The 19,148-nt window shown below is 38.4% G+C and overlaps 1 protein-coding gene across 3 annotated transcripts in view; it reads left to right on the top strand.

The window, feature by feature from the left end:
- RIC1 (RIC1 homolog, RAB6A GEF complex partner 1) overlaps positions 1-19,148 on the top strand; it is an 86,548-nt gene that overhangs the window by 30,782 nt on the left and 36,618 nt on the right. For 2 of the 3 annotated variants that reach the window (XM_034774328.1, XM_034774325.1), the window contains exons 4-6: positions 12,830-12,937; positions 16,802-16,944; positions 17,213-17,349. In XM_034774328.1, coding sequence (XP_034630219.1) covers positions 12,830-12,937; positions 16,802-16,944; positions 17,213-17,349 — 388 coding nt within the window. The remainder of the gene's footprint in view (positions 1-12,829; positions 12,938-16,801; positions 16,945-17,212; positions 17,350-19,148) is intronic. The other variant, XM_034774326.1, reaches the window with a different exon arrangement.

Here is a 19,148-nt window from a genome sequence, read left to right as displayed (position 1 = left end):
TTTAATTTGTCAGCCTTCTCCTACTTTGGAGGTGTGACTATTGAGTCGTAGTTGGAATGGTGTTGAATTACGAACATGGAGAGGAACACCCAGTTTTGTAGACAAATTATAGTCATTCTCTCAGGCATTGCATGCAAATACAGGAAAAAGTCTACTTATTAAATGAGCATGGGAGGCTTTAATGATCCTATTCTCTGGGAACTGAATTCATGTTGGTCTCAACTTAGCTAAATAAAATGGAAGAAAATGCCGATGTCATCAGATGGTTTTCCAGCCATTCCAGTGTACAAGTAGATCAACACCAAGGAAGTCAGTATGAAATTGCTAACTACTGATCACAATGTGGTACTTACTGAAAGTTTCTCTTCATGTAAGCTTTATTTTTGAGGGGGAAATATTTTATAAGGAGTATAGCATGGCAACTGTCCTGTAGGGTTAAATGTAAGAAACATTCTTGGGGTGGGGGGCGGAGGGACCGTTCTTAGGGGGTCTCATTTTGAAGCAAGAAATTGGAATTCTTGCTGTCTCTGTATCTTTTAAGGTATCTTGAGAACAGAGGTCCCATGAATAGGGGTAGAAAGCTCTTCCCCCCACCCCCTCAGTTACATGCAGGCTCTCTGACTAGCCACTACATGAGAAACAACAATGGAGAGGCTACAGCCAAAATAATCACCAGCTTCCCAGCCTAAGACCCCAGAGCAATACCATCCTGCCAGTTTGCCACCTCCTCAATAAGGAGAGGAATATGCAACAGCCTTTGCCCCTTGAGCTACGATTTCCCATGCTTCAGAGTAGCAGCCGTGTTAGTCTGTATCCGCAAAAAGAACAGGAGTACTTGTGTTAGTCTCTAAGGTGCCACAATTACTCCTGATTTCCCATGCATTTCACTCACTCACTGGTTTAGAGAAAGCAAAAAGCAAGTTTATTAACTACAAAAGAAAAATGTTAAGGGATCACAAACAGATCAAAGCAGATTATCTAGTAAACAAAAACACAAACTAAGCGTAATGTACTAGAACATCAGATTTGAATTAACAATCTCTCACCCTAACTGATGATACAAGCGGACTGCAGATTCTTAAGGCACAAACTACAGTTGGTTTGCAGCTTGGAATCCCCAGGTGTTTCAGACACAGGCTAGAAATCCCTTTAGCCTGGGTCTACCACTTCCCCCCAGTTCAGTCTTTGTTCCTCAGGTGCTTCCAGGAGTCGTCTTGTGTGGGGAGTGAAGAACCCCAGATGATGTCACTCCCCTGCCTTATATAGCTTTTGCATATGGCAGGAATCCTTTGTTTCAAAGCTTGGTTCCCAGACCAGTCTGTGGAAAAATACTGATGGAGTCCAGCATCATGTGGTCTTATCACATGTCCTTGTAAAGTAATAGCAGCCATTACTCACAGGCTGTTTGGGGTGTTCTCAGGAAGGCTCATCACCAGGTGGGAGAGAAGCTTCTCCTAAGGCCTGAATAGGCCCTTCCCAGCCCACTAAGTCACACATTTATGCCTAAAGTCACTCTTTAAAATTGGGACTTGGGTCTAAGTCACCTGTACTCCTGAAAATTTTACCCACTGCCACTATCTTTTTTTAGCAAGATTAAATGTATAGAGATTGTTACCTTTATCGCTGAGTTTCCTGTGATTTAGTAGGATAAGGTTAATATGGTCAGAGGTTTGATTTTTATACTCTAGAATATCAACATCTGCATCAAAGGGATGAAGTGGTATATAGTTATTTGAATACTACATAACTTTTGTCAAAGCATCTTTGGTGGGAAATAAGCTTGATACTGTACTAGACTGTGATTTAGCTATATGGTTCAGATAGGTAGCTGTTCTTCATTGGCAAGTTTTATATTATATATGAAACTAAATCTAGGCCAGTTACACCTTCCTTTGTTGGCAACAAAGGAGTTATATTAGGACAGTATTTGCTAGCACGTAACAGTCTAAAAAGTTTTATACCATCCATGTTAGTCTATGAAACTCTAGTTGCCTGAGCTTGCGAGGCCATACACTCAACTTGATGGCATTTGTTTGTATGCAGTGGGGGATCTTTTGAACATGATATATAATCAATCCCAAACTTTCCGGGAATGTTCTTGGCATCTGTGGTTAGCAGCCCACTGATTTGGAAATCCGATTACCAAAAGATTGAAAATGGGGAACATATGGAGCTCCTGCCATCTGTTTATCACAGCTGGAGTGTCAGGCACCTTCTCAATTAGCTGTACATCAAACAACTGACTGATAATACCTGTTAACACCTTCCAGCATAATACTACCCCTATCTCATCTATACTCATCCTCCCAATAGAGTTTAACATGTCGAAATCCTGAATGAATGTAGGTAATGTGGGAGGGAGATAGGGGTGTGCCCACAGTCCTGGCATGGGGGTGGGAATGTGGGACCCTAGTAAGGAGACACACACAACCCCTGGCAAGGAGAGATTGAGACACCCTATTTCATGGGGGAAAAGTAATGGGTGGCAGGCAGAGCCCCTTCCATGAGGAGTAAATGGGGACACACGCAAACCCCTGCCATGGGAGGGGAAATGGGAGTACGCAAAGCCCCTCGTGGGAAATAGGAGAACTCTGGAATGGGGGGAGGGGAAAGTGGGGGCTCATAGAGCCCTTGTCATGGGTGGAGGAAAGGAGGGCATTGAAATATGGGTGCAGAGAATACAGGACCCTGGTATGGGTGGGGCACAGAAACCCAGGAATGGGGCGCACACAGCTCCAGGCATGAAAGAGTGGGTGGGGGAGTTACAGGGAGGTCCCTGAAATAAAGGGGAATGGGAGAGTGGCTCCTGGGGAGCTTGTGGAGTGGAATGGAGAAATACAGGGAACCCTTGGTATGTGCAGTGAGCTTGGCTTATGGAAGCTACAAAGTAAACAAACTAGTTGTTGTCTCAGTATTTGATGCTGAAATATGCTTGTTCGTACATTTCCTTCAGTCTGAAAATCCAGTTCATAGTGATTCAGCATTACAGGTGGCATCCTGTGGCAGCCACCTAGTCTAGAAAAAAGTCTGCTAGAATTCACTTTAAAAGCTTTCAGTCATAGTTTTGCCTGTATTGTGGATTGGGTACCATTGGGTTAAAATGGCTTTTGTGAAAATTAAGTCTAGAGAGTGACCTAGTTTGGAATTGTTTCAACTGGATTTAACTTGTTTTATTGCTTTTATACAAGTATCAGGGGGTAGCCGTGTTAGTCTGTATCTACAAAAACAACAAAGAGTCTGGTGGCACCTTTCACTCTATGCATCCGAAGAAGTGAGGTTTTTACTCACGAAAGCTTATGCCCAAATAAATCTGTTAGTCTTTAAGGTGCCACCAGACTCTTTGTTGTTTTTGCTTTTATACAGTTGAGGCCAAACAGTTTTCAGAACCCTTTATAGAAAACATGCTAGACAATGAAGTGTCAGTGAAGGGTCACTTTTCTAATGTAGACACATTAATGAAGACTGCATTAAAATGTGCTTTATAAAGGACTTATACCTGGTCTGTGCGGACCAGACACTGACTAAACTGTAGGCATGAACCATGTTTAAACATTTAATCTAAAATGGTTTAATTTGTCAGTGCAGCCAGGATCTGTCTTAAGTCGTTGCCTTTTGGAGTTTTTTGTCAGTAGCAGGAGTGTCACAAGTGGTTGGGTGGAGATTTATCTTCACATAATTTGCTTATGCAGTATGTAATACGATTTCTTTATTTATAATGCCTGTCTCTGAATACAAAGTTTTTAATGTCTGAAGCTTCAAACTATCTTGCAAAGGTGTTGTGGAAAGGACATGTTTTGGCAAGCATGATTTTACATTCCACGAATGGCATGATCACAAAGATTTAGTCTTTAATGTTGGAGATTAATTTATTTTTCTGCAGGTATTTGCTGGTTAGCCTATTGAGGGCAATTCTTTGCCTATTCTTGTGTAAATTGAACATAAGAACGGCCATACTGGGTCAGACCAAAGGTCCATCAAGCCCAGTATCCTGTCCTCTGACAGTGGCCAATGGCAGGTGCCCCAAAGGGAATGAACAGACAGGTTATCAAGTGATCCATGCCCTGTCACCCAATCCCAGATTCTGGCAAACAGAGGTTAGGGATGCCATTGATGGACCGATCTTTCATGAATCTATCTAGCTCCCTTTTGAACCCTGTTATAGTATTGGCCTTCACAACACCTTCTGGCAAAGAGTTCCAGAGGTTGACAGTGCGTTGCATGAAAAAATACTTTCTTGTCTGTTTTAAACCTGCTACCTATTAATTTCATTTGGTGGCCCCTTGTTCTTGTATTATGAGAGAGTAAATAACACTTCCTTATTTACTTTCTCTATACCACTCATGATTTTATAGATCTCTATCATATCCCCCCTTAGTTGCCTCTTTTCCAAGCTGAAAAGTCCCAGTCTTATTAATCTCTCCTCATATGGAAGCAGTTCTATACCCCTAATCATTTTTGTTGCCTTTTTCTGAACATTTTCTAATTCCAATATATCTTTTTTGAGATGGGGTGACCACATCTGCACGCAGTATTCAAGGTGCATACCATGGATTTATATAGAGGCAATATGATATTTTCTGTCGTCTTATCATTATTGGCTCCAGCATCTGTGGACCAAAAGTGATTTAACAATTACGGAATTTAAATTGTTAAAACTTTTATCTTTCACTTGTTTCACTGCCTTCTGACATCTGGATCTGCCTATATGCAATGCTTGCACTCTGTGCATTTTCTGGTTATGACAGCACCTCTCCCAGCTTTCCTAAAAAGGAATCTGTCCATTATGCGCGAGCTAGTTTTAAAATAATAAATTCCATACATCTTCTAATAGTTCCCTTCACATGTCCGTAAATTATAAAATGATACTTGAACAATAAGCTCCCTCTTGGACACCACTCTGTGTTCATCCTTTCTGATACAAACACCATTATATTTCTAAAATGCTGTGTAGTAGTGCTTGTGTTGTTCACATTATTAATTCTTCAACTAAGGTGTAAATAAACATTTGAGACCAATTCCAAAATGAAGTCCTCCAGAAACACCAGAGAAGACCACATTTATTTTTTCTTAATACTTGTAAGCTGAAAATAATTGAGTAAAAGGGGACTTGCATGGTGGGATGGCTCAGGGAGACCATTTCAGGCCTGTCTCACACATTACAAAGAAGCAAAAAATACACAAATCCAATTTAAAAAAATCTTTGTAGTTCATTTTTATGGACCCTTGGGTAGTTTCTGAAGCAGGCAATTGTGACCTCTCTATAATGCCTTCCCCATGGCACAATACTTGATGTTGGTTAGTTAATAATGGCACTATTTAATGTTCAATAATTTGTAAATATAAAGTAAACCACAAAAGTGTCCCGGCAAGGTGCAGATACCAGGGCTGATTAAGGCTGGAAAGGAGGTATATTTCTGTAGTAAGGTTGGCTAAAGAAGTAGTGGGAGATTGGTGCAACAGGCTTTTGGATATTTGTTACACGTTACCCATATCTTTTCAGTAGAAAAGGAATCACTGTATTGGTGTTTGCATCTTCATTTAAAGATAAAATATCTTTTACGTACTGGACTGACGGGGATTCATGGGAACCCCTTGCTAACATTTTAGCAACACCAAATTGAAAGAAAGGTTAGTATGCTTTCTCTGCCTCTGTTGGAATTTACCTCTTTTCTGGGTACTGCTTTATCATTTCTGCTAGCATTGACTTATCACAGGGCTCATTTTAAAAATACTTCTGAAGGATGAATTATTTTGCCTTTGGAATGGAGCAGGGTGTATCAAATGGCAGGTATTCAGGTTTTTTCGACATGGAGGTCTTCATGCTCCTTCACTTCCCACTCAAAATTGTACAGGTTTGTCACTGTGCTATACTATTAGTCTGCTCAGCATATTTTTTAGGAACAGAGTGCAAACATTTCCAGTGAAGTGGAACTCAGTATATTTGCCCAGTGCTGCTGCTGCCTTTGACTAAAACTGCGCATTTTTTGTTGAAATAAGAAAACCTATTCCCTTCATCCCTGCATCAGTTTTTTGATGGAAGCTATTGACTTCAGTGGGAATGGTATCTCATGCTTCCTCTTACCTCTTTCCCTGCTTATATGCAAGTAAAGTTCTTAATTTTGCAAGTCCTGTAACAAATTTTTGTGTTTATTGTTTAGATTTCCTGCCCTTATTTACAGGATATACCTGCATTGTTCGAAAACAAAATGGAAACCAATGTATTAGTCTGGAGAGGACAGTGTTGCTCACCTACAAGAAGGAATGGGGTTGGAGATGGGAAAAGATGAAGACAAGTGAGAGATTTTTTTGGAGAGAAGAGGTGCAGCAATTAAATGGGAATTATTTTTAAACAATTTAGTCGTTTTACACCAAGTTAGTCTTCTCACTTAAAATGTGAATGTCATAATTTGGAAAATGCTTCTCTTAGCTCTATAATAACCATATAGTACTCATGATCTTAGCTGTGCAGTGAAATATATATGTATCATAGGTGACATGAGATTGACTTATAATTAAAATATTTTTAAGGAATTATTCTGTGGTCTGAAATCTTATCAGGATAAGAATTTGTGCCTCTTTGATTCTTTATGATGTATTAAAGAAGGCCTGAAAGTTGCAGTTCCCTTCCCCCATTCTTATATTTTACCATAGAAATATGAGGGACATAAAATTTTTTCTTCCTGATTTTTTCTGAAGGCTGTCCTTGAATCACAGGGATGTAATGGGAGTATTCTCAGGTCTTCACTTTTAAAGATCAGGAATGTTAAATTTTTAACAGACAGGCTGAGGTTTTTAATGCCTATTTTCCTTCAGCCTTCAATAAAAGGGTTAATTGTGAGTGGATGTTTAATATGCTTAGCATTAATAACAAGGGGAAAGGAACACAAGCCAGAATAGGGAAAACAGGCTAAATTAATATTTAGATGAGTTCTATTTATTCAAGTTGACGGGGCTTGACAAAATTCATCCTAGGTACTTAAGGAACTAGTCGGAGCAATCTCAGTACCAGTAACAAATATCTTCAAGAACTCATGGGGGACTGGAGAAGAGCAAACACAATACTTACCTTTAGAAGGAGGAACAAACAGGACCCAGGGAATTATAAACTAGTTAGCCTAACTTTGATACCTGGTGAGATACTGGAACAAATTATTAAACAATCAGTTCGTAAAAGCTCCTAAAGGATACTAGGTGACACATAATAGCAACATAAATTTGTCAAGAATAAATCATGCCATACCACCTAATTTCCTTTTTTGACAGGGATGGGGGAAGTGGTAGACATGATGTATCTTGATTTTTAGTAAGGCTTTTGACACGATCCCTCATGAAATTCTCCTAATCAAACAAGGGAAATGTGATCTAAATGGAATTACTATATGGTGGGTGAACAGTTGGTTGAAAACCCATACTTGGAGTAGTTATCAATGACTTGCTGTCAGACTGGGAGGGTGTATCTAGTGGGGTCACTAAAGAGTCTGTCTTGGGTCCAATACTGGTCAGTATTTTCATTAATAGAGTGGAGAGTATGCTAATGAAATTTGAAGAGGACACCAAACTGGGAGGGTTTGCAAGCACTTTGGAGGACAGGCTTAGAATTTAATGTAACCTTGGTACATTGGAGAATTGGTAAGTTATCAGCAGGATGAAATTCAGTAAAGACAAGTGCAAAGTACCATTTATACTCGTTCATTAGTTGAATATTTTTGGTAAAGTGACGCATCAAAGAGCGGGGATTAGCTTATAAAAAGTGACGCATCAAAGAGTGGGAGCCGTGATCGGCCGAACCTGCGGACACCGCAGGTAAACAAACCAGCCTGCCCCGTCAGGGTGCTTACCCTGGCGGATTGTGGGCCAAAGGTTGCCGATCCCTGTTCTAATACATTGTAGTTTTGTTTACCGGAAGGTGCTCCAAGTAAACAAAACATCCCGACCCACCAGCGGCTTACGCTGATGGGCAAGGAGCCAAAGTTTTCCAATCCCTGAAATATAGGGTCAGTTTATGAAAGGGTCATACAGTTTTTGCTATTTTTACCTATCCATTTGGGGGGGGTCAGCTTATAAACGAACGGGCTAATGAATGAGTATATATAGTATTATACTTAGGAAGGAAAAATTGAGTGCCCAAATATGAAATGGAGAATAAATGGCTAGGTAGTACTGCAGAAAAGGATCTGGAGGTTAGAATGAATCACAAATTGAATATGAGCCAATAGTGTAATGCAGTGGCAAAAAAGGCCCAATATAATTATGGTATGTATTAACATAAGTGTCATATGTAAGACATGAGAGGTAACTGTCCCATTCTGCCTGGCGCTGGTGAGTCCTTAGCTGGAGTATTGTGTCCAGTTTCAGGCGGGACATTTTAAGACAGATGTGGATAAACTGGAGGGAGTCCAGAGCAGATGAGCAAAAATGATTAAAGGTTTAGAAAATCTGACCTATGAGGAAAGATTTAAACAAACAAACAAACTTGGGAACGTTCAGTCTTGAGAAAAAACTGGGATGGGGGAGATACCTGATAAGAGCTGTTATAAAGAAGATGATCAATTGTTCTCCATGTCCACTGAAGGCAGGGCAAGAAGTAATCTTATTTGCAGCAAGGGAGATATAGATTAGATATGAGGAAAAACTATCTAACTATTAGTATACTTAGGTACTTAAATACATCACTGGGAGGTTGTGGAATCCCTATCTTTGGAGGTTTTAAAGAATGGGTTAGACAAACACCTGTCTGGGTTGGTCTAGGTATACTTGTTCCTGGCTCAGCTCGGGATCGACTCACTAGATGACCTCTGGAGGTCCCTTCCTGTCTTACATGTCTATGATTCTGTATTTATATTTATTAAGTAACAAAACCAAAATCAGAAGTTTTAAATAGTGAATAAAACCCAACTTTATCTCTTAGATAAAAATATGCTGTTTCATGGCATCTGACATAATTCTGCCAGGCCTTCAGTCATCCAGGGTACTAGTCAAGACGTGAATTCCCAATGGAGAGGAACAAATGGAGAAACTTTTTGGGCCCTCTGCTTACCCTGTAAAGAAGCGCGCGCAAAAAAAAAAAAAAAAAAAAATTTCTTCAGCAAGGGTTTTTTCCCTGTACATTTTAATGCAAGTATTGTTCTGCAGAAAATGTGTCACAGGCTCATAGACATCAAGTTCTTTGGCTTTTGGAAAATGTTTTCATCCCTCTTAAGTGCTTGTATGAAATCACTGGAGTTACTTAGAATTTGAATAGAAGTGCAGTAGCTGCTGATGTGGCAACACAGAAACATTCCTTCCTGCTTCTGTCAGCAACATGCATTTATGGTTTAAAGGTCAAAGTGATTTAAATAGTAAAACCGACTCATGAAAATGTCTGACATTTCTGAACACAGTATACGTCTGGATTTTAATACACCTTCTTAAACTGTATTCGTATTATGTAAGAAAGAGTGTTTATCTTTTAAATCAGAATCTGACATGTAAGAATTAGAAAAATTTCTTCAATGAACAGAGAAAGAAGAGATTACAATGTTAACTTAAAAATTATAAAATATTTTTGTTTAATTCATCAAACTGATCTGTCTCTCCCTTTGTGGTATTTGGATAATAAGAGATACATTTTATTTGCAAAATTATAATCAGCAGTTAATTAATGAACAGTAATTAGTGGTGAATAGAATAATGGAATTAGTGGTAAATACAGTTCAAAATTACCACTTATCTTTTTGAAAAAGATGCTTTGTGGCTTATGAGAGTTCTGTTTGTTTTCCAAAGGAGCTATGTCTGCGTACACCAGCTGAGATTTGGTGTTCCTTTTCCAGCCAGCAGTGATGTATTCAGTGTTTTTTTCTTTTAATCTGTATCATTTGTATTTTCTCCTAAGAGAGATTTGCTGTTCTGCAGAAACAATGCATTCGTATTAACTGGCTCCAGATGTTTGTATTGTGTACTTCTGTGAGTGCTGCAAAAGCCTTCCTCTCTAAGCAGTGTTAACATTATATATGTAGAAACTGTGTGTACACACTAGCTTTTTCCTGAAATTTCCTCTTTACTATAGTTCAGTGGCTCTCAACCTTTCAGACTACTGTACCCCTTTCAGGAGTCTGATTTGTCTTGAATACCCATTTCAAAATCAGACATAAAAATACAAAAGTGTCACAGCACACTATTACTGAAAAATGGCCAACTTCCTCATTTTTACCATATAATTATAAAATAAATCAATTGGAATATAAATATTGAACTTACATTCCAGTGTATAGTATATAGAGCAGTATAAACAAGTCATTCTCTGTATAAAATTTAAATTTGTTCTGACTTCACTCTACTTTTTATGTAGTCTGTTGTAAAACTAGGCAAATATTGAGATGAGTTGATGTACCACTAGGAAGACCTCTGCGTACCCCCAGGGGTAGGGGTACATGTACCCTGGTTGAGAACCAGTGCTGTGCTATAGATGATGTAGCTCTGACCTTGGAAGATTAGTGTAGAGCTGTTTTCAGAGTAGCAGCTGTGTTAGTCTGTATCCGCAAAAAAAAACAGGAGTACTTGTGGCACCTTAGAGACTAACAAATTTATTAGAGCACAAGCTTTCGTGGGCTACAGCCCACTTCTTCGGATGCATATGCTGTAGCCCACGAAAGCTTATGCTCTAATAAATTTGTTAGTCTCTAAGATGCCACAAGTACTTCTGTTCTTTTAGTGTAGAGCTGCACTCCTTTGAGTTGATGTTACAGGAACAACCAATGGAATGGTAGACAACAGTGAATTATGAGGCTGTCTGCTGTATTTACTACCTTTGTTTGTTAAAACACAGCATGTTCCTCTAAATAATATTGCTAAACAAAAGCTGTGGGGTGAATCCTGAGAATGTGGTAATCGAGAGCCCATAAAAGCTTATGCTCAAATAAATTTGTTAGTCTCTAAGAAGAACAGGAGTACTTGTGGCACCTGTTCTTTTTGCGGATACAGACTAACATGGCTGCTACTCTGAAACCTGTAATTGAGAGAGAATCTCACCCAAAGAACAATGTTTTCTGCAATGCTTATGCAGTGGGGTAAAGTTTAGGCTGTTGTGGTAATGGTCACCTTGTCTGACAAATTTTCTTCCTCTTGTGACTTTTTTTCAAACAAACCTGGGGTTATTTTTTGTGTAGAATTTTGTGTTTATGAATCATAACTATAAATGTATTTAACACTTGGCCATACTTGAATTACCTTCTGTTGTGATAGCTTCACAAAACTTTGGATTTTGGATGCTTTGCATGAGTGCTCCTGCAACATAGTATTTTAATATGAAAATTCTAGCATTTTGTGTTGCATTTCAGCAGGATTGAGCTGAGGTTTAAAATAACTGCAAGTTTATGGCTAGCAGGGAAGAATTAGGGATGTGAAACGTGAAAAAAAGTTAAGATAAAGCATTTCACATCTATAAGGTGCTAGACCTGATGGTCTGCTGTTAAAGCAGGGGACTGGTAGTTGGACTGCTTTGTTCTACTAGCTCTGGCACTGACTCGTGGGACCTGTATGCCTCACATTTTCCCATGTGTGAAGTAATAAATGCTTTCCTACTTCTCATGAGGTGTGATGCAGAATTAATGTTGGTATAAATGTTGAGTCCTCTGAAAAGCATTGTTGAAATGCTTGTATCTTGTTAATGTGTTTAACCTCTGTAATACAACAAAGACCTGCTAAGTCATTGTTTGCAAAACTTCATTCTTCAGAATCACCATGAGAATTGGACTCTCTTCACCTCTCAGAAAAGATTTAGTAGTAAACTTTATAGAGAAGTTTCATATGAAAGATACCATTAATTTTATAAAATATACAGCATTGTGTTATAGCATAAAGTGTAATTAACATTAAATCAAAATTGACATAAGTAATGAACAAAGTATATAGTCACATGCTAATAAACAGCATTCAGACAAATACGCTGGTTAATAATGAAATTTATCAAGGCTCAAGTATCTCTAATATTCAGGCTGGACTAGGATCATACGACTAAGAATAAATCTAATGTGAATTTATCAAAACTGCATTCAAAATATTTAATTTTGCTAGTGTCAGTTATTCTTAAGTAAGCATCTGTAAGCATCTGCCAGCAATGCCCCTCTGCCATGTACATTGGCCAAACTGGACAATATCTACATAAAAGAATAAATGGACACAAATCAGATGTCAAGAATTATAACCTTCAAAAACCAGTTGGAGAACACTTCAATCTCCCTGGTCACTTGATTACAGACCTAAAAGTCGCAATATTACAACAAAAAACTTCAAAAACAGAGACTGCTGATTTGGAATTAATTTGCAAATTGGACAGCATTAAATTAGGCTTGAATAAAGAATGGATGGGTCATTACACAAAGTAAAACTATTTCCCCATGTTTATTTTCCCCCCCTACGGTTCCTCACACCTTCTTGTCAACTTCTGGAAATGGGCCATTTTGATTACCACTACAAAAAGTTTTTTTTCTCTTCTGCTGGTAATAGCTCACCTTAACTGATCACTCTCATTATACTGTGTATGGTAACACCCATTGTTTCATGTTCTCTGTGTGTGTGTGTGTGTGTGTGTGTGTGTGTGTATATATATCCATCTGTCTTCCTACTGTATTTTCCACTGCATGCATCTGATGAAGTGGGTTTTAGCCTATAAAAGCTTATGCTCAAATGAATGTGTTAGTCTCTAAGGTGCCACAAGTACTCCTGTTCTTTTTAAGCATCTGTAGTTACACTTCAAGAGAAAAAACTGAGTGAGAAATGTGGATCTGCATAATCATTACCACTTGAGACCACAATCAGCTTATTTCAATTTAATGTTTGATTTTTCTTGTAGAGGAAGCCCACATGTGAAGGGGACGCCACGTTATAAGGAAGAGCAATGTGCTCCTTCGTTAAATCTAGAGATGAAGAAAGTGCTGGATTTGCAAGCATCTATCACCAGGTGTGGTATATAATCATACATGTGTCTATCTAGAGTTTTTGCCTCAATAATGGAGCTTTTTTTTTAAACAACAAGTTGCGGGGAGTGGAACGAGAAAATAGACCAAAGAAAGTAAAATCTAAGTTGCTAATTGGTAGATGGAAAGTGGAAACTTATTTGCACAAATACTTCGCCTCGGTGCTTGTCTACAGGCCTTGTCTATGGTGTGGATTTTTTGCCCTGGTGTAGCAGCATCAGTACAAACATCTAATGTAGACATCCTGTACAGGTTACTCGCGCTGCTGCACATTTGTACACCCTTTAGAAACTCTTAGCTATTTTTCAAATAGCTTTTCTATATTCTGTCTGGCTCATGCAAAATACAGAGTAGTATGGTATACAGAATGGTGGTACCAGTCCTCATACCTACTAAACCTGCTAGGGCAGAGACAAAGGCTGAGTGGAGAACTTGACCTGTGAAGTCCAGGGAAAGCTTCCTTCTTCCATTGGTGAGCACATTTCCTTCCCCCCGCAACGCTGAAAGGTACTATATTGAAGTGTCCACACTGTGCTCAGCATTAATATAAGACGAAAGACCTATTTCCTGCACTGAAAGAATCTAAACAAACATCATAAATTTAAGTGCACTGGATTACTCAGAAAGAAACTCAGTCTGGATTGTTTATAATAGGAGTGACTTTTTTTTAAAGCTGTAGCACTGTGGGGTAGTGTCTGTGGGTTTTATGGAAGTGATTTTTTTTCAGATGGGACTTGAAAAAAAAGAGGATGGGTACATGATTCACAGATGTGCAAAAGGAAGTTCCAAGTGTAGGGGTGGCATGGAAGAAGGCACAAAAACGATAGTGAAAGAAGAGGGAGAGAGGAAATATAAACACAAGTCGCAGATGAGTTTTAACTTCCATTTAGCCTCCTCTTTTCAGGGGTGCTTGTGTGTACTGAATTGTTAGAGAGCTTATTCCTTTAGTCTCCCACTTCCCTGGTCCTTCTCGCATGAACAGAAAGCAACAATACCTGAAGTCCAAAGGTGCAAACAATTTGATGTTTATTGGGGTGAACTTCCAGCAAGCTTAAATCCAAGTTCCTTTTTCCTTATTTTCGAATCCCAACTTATTTCCGGTTTGCCCCTAATTTATATAGTAATATTCTTAGCTATACCTTAACCAATCATTCTACTAAAATTTACCTAAGCAATCCTAACAAATGGTAACATGATTAGCTAACCAATTATATCCCACCACTTTAATTAGTTTACACCCAGCAAAATTAATTATACAGCAGACAGAAACAATCACAGAACCAGACTGAGACCATGCAAATAAACATAGCAAAGTGGGAACTATAATGACAAAACAACACAGAAGTGAGGATTTCACAACTACATCTGTACAGACATAAGGGTTTCCCAGCTGTGTCTATTGATAAGTGAGTTCTTACCATACAGAAAACTATCAAACTAAATTTCCTTTTACATCTTCTAGGCTCTTCCCTTTCTCTGGAGGTAATAGATCGGATCATCTTCCTATCAGCCCCAGATTGTCTTATTTCAATATGGCTAGTTTGAAATCTGAGGATGTGACCACACGCTTCCCAGCTTGTGGCTGCCTCTTAGCCAGAGGCATTGGCCTAAGAACAGGGCCTCAGACAGTCACAGTGAGAGAAGGCCCTTACACAGATTCTTTCTTTTATACCTCTATAACTATCTAAATGATAAACATAGACCTACATTCTTAAAGTATAGGCCTTTACAAACAGGCTTGAATATCTATATCCTAACACGAATTATATACATGATGTGTGCTATATGCATAGTCTTGTAGAAAGGAAACCTCTATTTTTGACTCATTCTGCAAATATTTAAGGAATACAAATCAATGTTTTAATTTTTACTAAGTTATGAATAGTGCATTGTGGAATTAAATGGGTAGCGCTGCTTCAGATGTGTGTTTTTTAGTTATAGCAAGCAATGGACCTCAGATTTTTTTTTATGTTGTAACTTGAATCGTACTCACCCTCATCACTCCTTAATATATTCTGTGGGAAATTTTGAAAAATATTTACAGTAGGTGTAAAAATTTTTAATTTTGAACTTTGTATATGTATTACACACTGGAATATGCAACATTAAAGTAATTTTGGTAGACATGATTATGAAAACTCAAAAATAGCCTTAGAAATCAGAATAAATTTAGCAAAGGATTATTTCAGTGTCTCCACTATAAATTGTGTATTTTGGCTTGTGTGCTTCTATGTAGAATTTGGCACTGGGTTCAGAGTGCATATAAAATATTTTGTTTGGGAAAAATAAACATCTTTTGCGTGATTCTTTGCTTTTATGAGGTGGAATGATACATTAATTCCACAATGAGAAGGAATCTTTCCGGGCACCCTCAACTTCTGCAGATTCTAGGACTTCATTTGAGAAAAATTAAGTTTCTAGGTTGTTGATAGTGAAACATACATAATCGGAGTATACAGTGATAATAACATGTTTTCCTATGTCTGCATGCAAACTGTTCTGTTACATCTGCCTGAGAGCTTTGCAATGCTGAAGCAGAGTGTAAACTGGTCAGAGTTTTGTTAGTTTTAGCTTCTGCCATTCAGTATCCTGTGAGCAGTAGTGAATTTGAAAAGAATCTAGTAACCTTCACTCTACATACCCCTCTGCCCAGCTTTGTAGAAAGCCAGGAGGCTCTAGATGCGGGGAGGAAGGGGCACTCAGCTTTATCAGACACCTACATTTGCCTAAATAGTCCAGGGACAGCACCCTGGGTCAGAATCCTAGTATTGTCCCTTTTCCCAGCAGAAGGTTTCTCACTGAATGGGTGTTGGCTATGGGTAAGAGCATCCCTCCAAATGTTTGACCTTTTGCCTAATAGCCTCTTGCTATTTAGGTGTCTGGTAAATTTCCTAAATCCTTTGTGGAAGAGTCATGAAAATTAAGGGGTGTGCATTGGTGGATGGGTGGAAGAGTGAGTGGGTTGTAGAGGAAATGCGGGATTGAGGGAGATGGGGAGAGAATATAGGTAGGAGATAGGAAACATGATGTTGGGAGGAAGAGTGATAGGGAATGAGAAAAGGAGAGGAAGAAAGGAGGAAAACACTGAAAATAACTTGGGGAGGGGTAGAAAGAGACCACGTTCTGCTATAGGAAAGAAACTGAACTGAAGCCAGACAGGCAAAGAAAGTGTAACAAAATAAATTAAAAAAAAAAAAAAAGTTAGTAAGTGAAAATTCAGTATAGTGCATAATACAGCATACAGGTTTTAGCTATTTTAAATTGTAGGGAGCCTGGCTTTTGGGAGGGGTTTAGCAACAACAGGTATTTTTCACTCTGACAGTAGGTATAGGTCTCAGATTAGCAGCTGTCACATAAAGCTTTGATAAGATAAACTCCTCTTCAAACAGTAATTAATTCAGGGAAGTCCTACGGCCTTTGTTATACAGGAGCTCAGACTAGATGATCACAGTGGTCCCTTCTGGTTTTATAATCTATGAATATCAGTAATCTGGTATGATGGTTAAGTAATTGTTATTTCCAATAATTTTACACATTTTTCACTTTCACAAAAAGAAAATAGTCTTCATCAGGGGTTCAGATATCCGTAACACTGCTAATTTATCCATTCAATGTTCATGAACTCTGAATTCTTGGAGAAGTGGAAACACCTCTCATATTTTGTTAGTTCAATATCTTGATAAACCTTTTAACTGCATACTACATCTTCCACAGTGTAACTTGAGTAATTGCTTCCAGACATCTGTTTATCTACAGTGTTATAAAGTAGCATTTTGTTACATGAATAGTCCTCTGAGTGTTTGGTTTAGACAACCCATCTCTGCAGAGTAACAATTGCTTTTCCTCAGTTTGCAGTCCATGCTGGAGGACCTACTGGTTGCTACTGCTGATGGATTGCTCCACCTTATTCACTGGGATGGCATGACAAATGGAAGGAAGGCCATCAACCTATCTACAGTACCATTTTCTGTAGACCTGCAGTCTTCTCGAGGTACTTTCCCACCTCTGTCCCCATCCCCCTTTTTTATTGGTTAGATACTACGGAAAAAATACCTTCTACATCAAAAATCTAAGTCTGATAACTTTTTCTGCTCTAACAACTGAAGAGGAGAGAGGTTCTTTTCTTCTGTAAATGTAGATAATCTAGCCTATTGTACTGAGATCCTATTACACACAGAGAGAATACTTGAAAGATTGTAAACTCTGGTTAGCAAAATGATTGTGATGACAGTTCTTAATAATTGCTCTTGTTTCATCAGCAGGTTCATTCTCGGGCTTTGAAGATGTACACATTAGAGATATGGAATATTGTGCCACACTTGATGGGTTTGCTGCTGTTTTTAATGATGGCAGAGTTGGTTTCATTACCCCAATATCAAGTAGATTCACGGCTGAGGTACAGTTTACTTACTGCTCTTATGACGCATGTCTCTTGACGTTAATTTTTCATTTTTAAATGAGTTCTTGACATTCATCTGAATTCTTCAGTACACCTCTACCTTGATATAACACAAATTCGGATATAATGCGGTAAAGCAGTACTCCGGGGGGAGGGGGCTGCGCACTTCGGATGGATCAAAGCAAGTTCAGTATAATGCGGTTTCACCTATAACGCGGTAAGATTTTTTGGCTCCCAAGGACAGCGTTATATCACGGTAGAGGTGTATTAGCTGTAGAGCCACTTCCACTAACATGACTAATATGGACAAATAAAACTACTATAGTCCATAAAAATCACTGGAATTAATAATTTTTAGGGCAGGAATTGTGGCCTTGTGGGAAAGCACAGGACAGGATGCTAAGAGATCTGGGGGCAGATAGAGAACAGGTGAAAATTGGCATATTTCTCGTTAAGTCGATTAAACTGTTAGTTTATAACAGCTCAGGATCTGTCACTTTGTTTATGTTCCCAGTTCTGGGGTTTTATTCCTGTTTCTGCCACTGGTTTCCTGTTACCATCTATAAACAGGGAATAATAGAATGGATGTTTTCCCCAGCTGTGCAATACCTCAGAGGTGGTATTCTGCCTAACTATTGATTTAAGTGCTTTGAGAGGTGCCTATCGCATTTATAGGTATGATTTCTAATGTTTCTATTAGAGAATTATGGTCTTTTCTGAGATGTTTTCTTCACTTTTAATTTAGCCTACAAACTACCCATACAGGGGGAAATAACTATTTTCCTTAACATTCAGGTATTTAGGGGCTTTTTGCCTATATTTAATAATATATATTCAACTTTGTTTTGTTAGATTTCCTTACTTGACTTTTTTATTCTCTATAGAAGGCTTTTTCAGCTTCCTGGATTTTATATTGCTTAAATTTTTAGTATTATCTAGATCCATCAGTTTCAGTTTGGATTTGGTAATGCTTTTTACTTGCATGAGCCTTGCTTGGTACATTCTACTTATTTTTCTGTAGTGCCATAAAAGCACATGGTTTACAATAAATGTTACAAATCTGTTTTCCTTTGCTTAACCAGACCTCTCATTAAATTAAAGCCCATAACCCAGATAATTTCACAGGCATTTTTACATGTTATGCACCTAACTAAATTTTACAACAACCCTACAAAAATGGAGAAGGATGTCAGTTTTTGAGGTAAACTGTGCTTGTTACATGGTTTTATAATTTGTCATTCCTGTAATTTAAAAGACAAACTTTTAGAACATATCATCAGTGCCTTCAAAAATATTCTGGGCTTTTCCAGTATAGAAGTGTGATCTATTTTACCAAGAGCTGTGGTAAAAGAATAGAGATCTGACTTGGGATCTCTGTGTCAACATCCTCATTTTCTGAAGTGTCTCAATGCCTCCATTAAAGAGCAACATTTTAAAAAATGTTACAAAACATTGTGTTCTCTTAAGTGGTAAAAATCAGAAACTAACAAGAGTGACAGCTCGGTATGGACTGTTCCTTTGCCATATTTAAAAGAAAAAGACAGATATGCTTTGCTTCAGGCTATCAAGATATAGCATACATTTGAAGACATTTATCTGGACATAATTTCTATCTTGAAAAAGAGGGGACATCTTAAAATTTAAAAAAATGTAGGTTTTAATTCCTCTTGGCCCAATGCAGTAGTCAGTCCTCCAGTCTCAGAGCGCCTCATGTCTTCTATGGTCATTGGTCACATCTGTGAATTCAGTGGGAGGTCCATGTATGGAGGGATGCAGATTGGGCCCACTTACATGAA

This window comes from Trachemys scripta, chromosome 6, assembly GCF_013100865.1.
Source record: "Trachemys scripta elegans isolate TJP31775 chromosome 6, CAS_Tse_1.0, whole genome shotgun sequence".
Taxonomy (NCBI): Eukaryota; Metazoa; Chordata; order Testudines; family Emydidae; genus Trachemys; species Trachemys scripta.
Note: the sequence above shows the minus strand (reverse complement) of the source record. Positions and strands in the feature narration are given on the sequence as shown.